The 8,193-nt window shown below is 54.6% G+C and overlaps 1 protein-coding gene across 2 annotated transcripts in view; it reads right to left on the bottom strand.

The window, feature by feature from the left end:
- Positions 1-5,262: 5,262 nt before the first annotated feature.
- Positions 5,263-8,193, bottom strand: part of CORO2B (coronin 2B) — a 29,210-nt gene continuing 26,279 nt past the window's right edge. For both annotated transcript variants that reach the window (XM_082768759.1, XM_082768758.1), the window contains 7 exons: positions 7,951-8,067; positions 7,613-7,717; positions 7,413-7,509; positions 6,946-7,058; positions 6,433-6,523; positions 6,166-6,305; positions 5,263-5,740 (listed from right to left, as the gene is read on the bottom strand). In XM_082768759.1, coding sequence (XP_082624885.1) covers positions 5,609-5,740; positions 6,166-6,305; positions 6,433-6,523; positions 6,946-7,058; positions 7,413-7,509; positions 7,613-7,717; positions 7,951-8,067 — 795 coding nt within the window. In that variant the 3' untranslated portion in view covers positions 5,263-5,608. The remainder of the gene's footprint in view (positions 5,741-6,165; positions 6,306-6,432; positions 6,524-6,945; positions 7,059-7,412; positions 7,510-7,612; positions 7,718-7,950; positions 8,068-8,193) is intronic.

Here is an 8,193-nt window from a genome sequence, read left to right as displayed (position 1 = left end):
GGGTCAGGCTAAACCAGCTTAGACTCAAAGGCTTCGGTTCAGCTTTATTCTGGGAAACTCGACTTCTGAGTGTTTTTCCGAAGATGTACGTTTTTGCTGGAGCTGTTCAAAGGCTCCAGCAGCAGCTGGCCCTGACCTTCCCTTGCAGCATGAATGAGCTGGAGACCTGGAACTGAGCGCCCCAGGTCCGTGCCCCGGTCTGTATGCCAAAGGTGCAGCTTCACAGGGTGATGCTGAAGGGACTTTTGGTTTAGCCTGAGTCACCCGGGGCTCCAGCAAGCCACCGCTGGCTTATCTTGGAAGCATTCAGAAACCCTTAAGCTCTTCATTTTTGTAGGCACAAATGGCCCAGGTGTCACTGAAGTGACACTTCTTTGTGCTGCTAATTGTTTCGAAGCTTGCTTTGGAATTAATTAGGTTTCAAAGAAAACTGCAGCAGTAAGCCCCTTGCTGCCCAGGGGTGGAATTTGCTGCGATCCCACCGCAGCAGGGTCCCGTTCCCTGTTCAGCCCTCCCAAAAACCCACACCAATCTGGGGAGCTCAGGGGGGAGACCAGGAGCTGGAGGCCAGCAGGGCTGGGTACAGGGAGGGGGCAGCCCTCAGACTTCATGGAAAACAAAAAGGAGGTTTGCCCAACATGGATAACTTCACGTTTTTTTCTCCAAGTGCCCAGTTGTCACGCTTCAACCCCAGGGCTTGCTTCCCCAGTGCTGTGCCTGTGTGTGAATGCTGGATAAAGATATTTACCAGCTTGCAGCCTCCTCTTGGAAAACAACCAAAAACCCACAGCCATGCATACGTGTAATGTGAATCTTGCTTTACCTGGAGCACGTTAGGGGCTGCGGGAAGCCTGAAGGCAACGTGGAGCCCTCCCTTGGTTCCTATTTCAGACATCTCAAGAGTTTGCTTCTGGGGTGTTTTACTTTGCCTTGCTGTCCTCAACCTGCTCTAAAACTCAAACTGCCTAAAACGTGCTGCTGGGGCTGTGGGAATGACCCTGCTTTTCAGACTCAGCTTTCCAAAATCTGCATTTTTGCATCTGTTGGTGAAGCCAGCGGGCAGCGTGTGAAGCCACGGCTCTGAGGATTGATGCTCTGCTCAGTACGAGGCATTTCTGCCCCGTTCCCTGGGGCTGTGCAGTGCCTGCGAGGATGCGTGCCAGGCAGGGAGGAGATGCTCAGGAGGAGATGCTCTTGCTCACGCTTGCAATGCGCCCAGCTGACCGATGGGGACTGCGATCCCTGTGCTGCCTTAATAACCTAATGGCCTGGTGGTTTGCATTTCTGGCACTCGAGGACAGCTTCTCCTTGCTTGATCTGATCGTGCTGCTTGTACCTCAGCTACTTGCGGAGCTCCAAGGCAGAGCACAGGCTTCAGGTGAAGGTCGGGAAGGGTCCCCAAGGCCACAGAGCCACCAGCTGGGCAGGAGGAGGGTGGCTGCAGGTGCTGACTCTGCTTCAGTCCCCATCCCCAGGAGTTTAAATATTTTTTCTTTCAGCCTTAAGACCTTGTGGCAGCGAGGGAAGGGTTCGTCCCATTGCCCACAGCAGGGCTGCTTGTCCACATTTAGCATTCCAGGTCGCTTTGAATGGAAATTTGGATAAACACAGAGGGACATGCCCTGTTCTGGAGCCAGATGTGACATGACAATCCTTGCCCAAAGTGGATTCCTAAAGCAGCGAGTCCATAGTCCTACCCTGTGCTGTGATGTAGGGTAGGAAGCATTAAACCCCCCCCCGCTCTCTGTAGGACAGTGCCTGCTCTGACCAAGCATCTCTTAGGGTTTCCTTTAAAGATGCCTTACGTCTCAGAATGAATCATCCCGCGCTGAAATTTAGAAGTCTCATGACTGCAGGCTTCACGGTGGGAAGAAATTCAGCCCTGGGAAGGAGACGCTGTGGGTTTCCAGTCCGCAACATGAAGGGAAGAAATGTCCTAAAGATAACTTAAAATCTGAGACTTCAACCTGAACATCCTCCCTTGTGAGAAAACCACCTGCCTTTACTTCAAACACCTTCCTGGAGCCCCTTTGCTAGAACTGCTGATTCACTCTGATATTTTCCAGCTGTTCAGAAGCTCGGTGCTGCAGGGCAGTAGCACAGGGGATGGATGGGGTGTTGCCGTGCTGAGCCCTTGGGGTGTTTGAAAGCCTCCTTCCAGGAAAGGATGGGAAAATCACATTCTGGAGCTTTCCTTTTGGGGCAAAATTTTAAAACCACAATCTTTTTGCAGTGAGAAAATCGAGTTCCCAAGGTGGGGGGGGTCCCCAAGGACACAGCGGAGCTGCTGAACCCAGCAGGGCCAGGCTCTGCCAGCACGGAGCGTCCTCAGCAAGGTGATGGGAAACTCCATTTAATTAAAAAAAAACAAAACACAATCAACAACAGCAAACAAACAAACAAGCACAGTGGCTTCTTCTCTATATTTGCTTAATTTTAGCTTTCAAAAAGCAGATCTTATGTTGTCAATAAATTAACAGGGGGGTTAATCACCAGACATCCCTTCTGGTAGGCGCTCGGAAGATGCTGGGAACTGGTAACGCTGGGGATGGGCAGCACCAGGAGGCCAAGCTAAAAGTGTTCGCCTGGAGCAGAGCCAGCCCTCCAGGAAGCAGAAAGTAGGTCAGGGCGATAAGGCTGAGCACGGAGGGATGGCATTCATGGGGAGGGGGAAAGCAGAGCAGGAGGGAACCTGTCCCACGGCTGCATGGGGAAGGGGCTGTCTGCTGCGGACAGCCGAGGTCTTGAATCCTTCCTCCTTAAAACCTGCTGCCCCTAACGATGTCGGATCAAGAGGTAACTGTGGTGAGCAGCGTATGGGAAGGGGAAGACCTCAGCCTGGATCTGGGAGGGGACAGGATGGAGAATCCTAGGGGTATGTAGGATATTTGGGCATTGCTTTGGTTCTCCGGGGGGTCCTGGAGGTGCTCTGCAGCCCGGAGAGCAAGGCAGCATCCCTGTGAGCACTGCAGGGTGGGTGAGCATCTGCTGGCCTTTAGCGCCCTGTAATGCTTGTTTGTCTTCAAGAGGGATGGAAAAGAAAAGCCGGGAGGTTACAGGCTCGTGGGTCTAATTAAAACCCTGATAAAATGCTGCAAATGACCCAAAAGCATCAGAGCCCCCCGCAGCAGCGCAGGCTCACCCCGAGCAGTGGTCGGTCCCGTGGCCCCCAGCACACCCCAAGCAGCCCCAAATCACCCCAAAAGGGTGATTTGATTTGTCAGGTCTTTATGGCGAGGCTGCAGCAGCACAGGGAATTCAGGGCTAAAATTGGCCGCGTGGAGTGCCCCAAAACGGGCCTGCCGGCTTTAAATAGCACCCAGATGGCGCAGGGGGAAGCAGCAGGAAAAATCCCGAGCTGTTCCCAAGAGAGCTGGGAAAAAAAGGTGCAGGAGCCCGCCCTAAAACCCGCAGCACCGTGGCTTCTTCGGGAGGTTTTGGCAAAGCCCGAGCACAGTGGGGACATTTTGGGAGCCCCTTCTAAAATGTCCCCGCTGCGGCCACCTCCTGCAGGCACCCAGGGGTGCGCAGCCACCGGGGCTGCTGGCAGGGGTTTGGTGGAGCCGAGAGGACGAGCTGGGGAGCAGGGGATGGGGACGGGCACCCGCGTCCCCCTCACCTGCAGCACAAGCCCAGGGCTCTGGATTTGTGCTGATGCTTGCAGGTATGCTAATGGCCTCATTAATCATCACCACCCGCGGCTGTAATTGGGCTCGCTTGGTGTGGATTCCGGGAGCTTCGGAGGCAGGCTCGCTCTTCCCTCATGAAGGATAATTTGGTGAAATCAGGCCCAGCACACCACCTCTGAATAAGGCCGCGGCCATAAATAACCCCAAGCGGGACCAGGACATCGTGGCTCCGAATGTGTGGCTGAGCTCCGGGAGCAGGAGGGGCTTTGGGCAGTAACGAAGCAGCCGAGACATTAATAATCCTCAAATGGAGTTAATTTCCTAGGGACGCACCTCCTTCTAAATATGAGGAGTGATAAAAGCAGGAAACTCCATCCCTGTCACCAAATTATAACACATTTCTCAACACCAGGAAAAAATAAATAAAAATAAAATGAAATTAAATTTAAAAAAAATGAAAATAAAATAAAATAAAATAAAATAAAATAAAATAAAATAAAATAAAATAAATAAATAAAGCTTAAAACTCTCTTTTCAATCAAACGTTTTTACCACTGAGACTTCTGGAGTTGGTACAAGGCCAGGGGAAGGGGTACATGGGGAAACACGGCCCCGGTGGTGCAGCATCCCTGCACTGCCCTCTTGCTCGCACGTGCAAGGAGCCCAGGGGAGCCAGGCAGTCTGGGGCCACTGTCTGGGGCATGCTACCTGCAAATCTGGGGCTGGTCCCAAAAACACTGCCCCAGCCGGGGGAGAGCTGCGGTGCCGGTAAAGAGCAGCCTCACGCAGACCCAAAAATGCCCTTTGGGGCCCTCCAGGGCGCCCAAAGCTTTTGGTGGCTTTAAATTTGAAGAAAGAAAAGACAAGCAAGGGGTTGGTATCTTGAAAACCTTTTATTTTGTCACTATTCCGTAGTAGCATAAATAATAGGCAATGACAGCACATGTAACGGAGAGACAGGGAAGCGTCGGGTACGGGGCACAAGGGAACGAACAGGGAGGAGAAACCGTCGCACTGGCAGTGCTGGGCAGCTCAGCCACTGGACTCCGTGAAAAGAGAGAGAAAAACGAGCAGTATTTGGTTCTTTCCCTGTGCTAGAGGCCTAGTTCACAACCACGGTGACTGTACACATGTGCTGCGCCCGTCGAGCCCCTCCCCGGGGCACTGGCACGAGTCCCGGGGGGAAAGGAGGAGGTGAAGTCCCACTTTGCAGAGGGTTAAGGAGCAAAAAATCCCTCTCTGTCTAGGAAACCCAGCCTCTGTTTTCTTTTTTTTTATTATTATTATTTTCTCTCTTTTTTTTTTTTTATATTTTTTTTCCTTTTATCTTTTTTTTCTTTTATATTTTTTTTCCTTTTATCTTTTTTTTTCTTTTATATTTTTTTTTCTTTTATCTTTTTTTTTTTTATCTTTTTTTTTCTTTTATCTTTTTTTTTCTTTTCTCCTTTTTTTTCTTTTCTCCTTTTTTTTTTTTTTTTCCTTTTTCCTTTTTTAAAATTTTTATAGGCTTCAGAGAGGCGAGGTCTGCGTGTAGCCGGGCGGGTGCGCAGCCGAGGGCTGGGGACGCAGCCCTGCCCGCCCCACGCCACCCCCACAGACCCCATCCCAGCCCCTGCAGCGACGGGCATCGCTGTCACACCTTGCATAGGAGAAAATCAACGGCGAGGCACCCGGGGTGCTTTCCTAGGGACCCTCGTGCTCAGCCCGGCCCCGACGAAGACGACGCTGCTCGCCTACCGACTCCGAGAAGCGAGGGGGTGCGAGCACTGCCCGGCTTCCCTTCATGCAGTGGCTGTCGCTCAGAGCGTGGAGGCTGTTTTTTTAGTGCTAGACGAGGCTACGAGGACGTTTTTTCCAGTTAGCATCTGGGCTCTTGGCAGGTCACTCGGCTTCTGGCTCATATTCTGTGTAAGTGGATACAATAAAATTAAAGAGCGAGTATAAACAAAGAAAGTTTATTTATAAAACGTCCCTGGAAGTTAATTATTCTTCGGGCTGTTGCGTAAGTTTTTCAGTTCCAGCTGTAGCTGTCGGATCCGGATGTCTTTCTGCGAGAGCTCGTCCTTCAGCCGCCGGATCTCGTCCTGCTGCCGGAAGAACATCCGAAGGAGCTGGAAGGAGAAAGGGGCAGGAGCTGGAGGGACGGATCCGGCTCCGTGCCCCCGCGGCGTATCCGAGGTGCTGCAGAGGAATTTTCCCCTCCCAGCTCGGTGACAGCCTCACACAGGAGGTTTGCAGGCACGAGAAGAGCGGAGCCCTCCAGGGATGCGCCCAGCCACGCTCCCCCAGCTCCTCCCCGTGATTTTTCCAGGGGAGGATTTCGGGAAAAGCTTTCAGGAGCGTAACGCCGCTCCGCCGGGGCGCCCTGTGGGTAAAGCGGGCTGCCCCGAGCTGCAGGCACCGTGCTGCAATGGGGGTAAAATGCTCAAAATGGGGGTAAAAATGGGGGAAACCCCAAACACAACCATCCCTGTGGCTGGGTGAAGAGCAATGGGGCTGCTCCTGGGCTGGATGGGGCCGCGCGGTGCTGCCCTACCTCGTTCTCGGTGCGGGGCGGCACGTTCTCCAGCAGGTCGATGCCGTTCACCACAACGCCCTTCTTCTCTCTCACTGGCGCCTTAAAGACGATTTTGGACGTCCTCTTGTAGCCCTCCTTCAGCGACATCAGGATGGGATCTGGGGGGCAGAGCGGGGGTGAGCGGGGGCTGCTTTTGGGGCTCCCTCCCCGGATGATTGCTCACAACCCCGGCGCATCCCCACGCAGACAGACCCACGGACACCCCCGGCACCTTTAGGGTTTTACCTCTGTTCACCCCGCTCAGCCACTCGTCCGGTGTCAGGGCCGGCTCCGTGCCCGGGGTCATGGGGTAGATGTCCTCTTGGTACGTCTCCGACTACAGACACGGGGAAATAAAAGCAGCAGCTTCCATAAACCTGCTCCCAAACCCATCCAAAGTGCTGCGAGCAGCAGCTCCCTCCCTCAGCACGCAGGCACGCAGCTGCACAGGCTGGTTACAAATCCCGAGCTGGTGTTTACCCCATTAAGTCAAATCAGAAATAAAGCCTCTGAGTGATGCCCATTTAGCTCACGCTTTGCAAGAAAATGATACGAGGGCTGCACGGGGCCATACGGGACTTTCAAGGCCTTTTTCCCTGTTCCCTCTGGCTGGGAACTGAAGCTGCAAGGCAGGGAGAGGCAGCGGGGGTCCATACAGGCAGCCACAGGGAGAAGCTGCACCAATTTTGGGCACCCAGGAGTGCTGCTCAGCCCCAGCCGTGTCCTCACACCCTCCCCGCACGCTCCCCGGGGACTCACCCTCCTTGGCACGATCATGGAGATGGGCTCGATGAGCCCCTTGAGGGTGACGAGCTTGTAGAAGCGGAAGACCTCGCAGGCCGACACGTCCAGCCCGTGCTTTGGCATCACCCCTGTGGACGAGGCGTGGAAGATGACCCCCCCCTGGGCAAAATCCCCCAAGTGCTGGAAACACTAGGACCCGGCCAGCTCCATGGCATGCAGGACCCCAAAAGTCACGGTTCTTCATCAAAATACCCAAAACCCTCACCAAAGGCACCCTGGGGACCCGGGGTGCAGGCAGGGCCACACCGGGGGAATTTGGAGGGGAAAATGGGAAAGGGACGAGCACCAAAAGTGAGGAAAAATCCCAGGAATCAGCAGCTGAGGTCACAATTACCTACACAGTTTAATTAGGCACTTTCTGCCAGCCACCTTTGGCACGTTCGGGTTCGGCAGCGGAGGGCGAGCGGCGCGGCAATCCTTACCCAGTCCTTTCTGCGGGGCCGGGGAGCGAAACTCCATGAGATAGCTCAGGTAGGGCTTCTCCGAGCCGATCTCGTAGTACCGAATGTTGCCGTCACCCTGGAGGGAGCGCAGGAGGAGGGCAGGGTTAGGGTTTGGTTGGGGACGGGGCTGGACAAAGACCCCAATACCAGCCCCAAGCCCCCGGCCTCGCCGGGCGCACCTTGCCAGCCAGGTACAGCATGTGGGTGTCCGCGTCGTAGAAGGGGAAGAGAAGCCCCGAGAGCCCGTCGATCTCCTCCTCGATGAGGGGCATGGACAGATCCTCCTGAGCAAGGGGAAAATCCCAATTAACAGCCTGGCAATGAAGGTGTCCGGGGACAAACCCAGCGCCTTGCCCCACGGCACCATGGCAGGAGATGTCCCAGTCCCCAGCCTGGGGGTCTCCAGTGAGGCTTTGTCATGGATGGGGCCCTCCCAGCCCCTCAGTATGGGATTTTTGGGGTTTAAACACCCCAAAGGGCTGGAGGATGCGGGGCTGGGATGGGGCCTGGCACCAACCTGGTCCCACAGGGCGATCTGCCGCGTGTTCCAGCGCGAGACCCCGGTGGTGAGCAGCCGCTTCGTGCTGCCCAGGAACACCACGCGGTTGACGCGGTGGTTCTTGCAGCTCGCTTCCTGCAGGACAGGGCAGGACAGGGGTCGGACATCCCCAAGAAACCACCGCTTTCCCCTAAACAACCCACATTTCTCCCCCTTTGATTTCCATCGCATCCCACCACGAGCACCCCGCGGCCGTCGCCG

This window comes from Aythya marila, assembly GCF_965140915.1.
Source record: "Aythya marila genome assembly, chromosome: 11".
NCBI lineage: Eukaryota > Metazoa > Chordata > Aves > Anseriformes > Anatidae > Aythya > Aythya marila.
The sequence above is the reverse complement of the archived record's forward strand: the minus strand, read 5'-3'. Positions and strand labels throughout refer to the sequence as shown.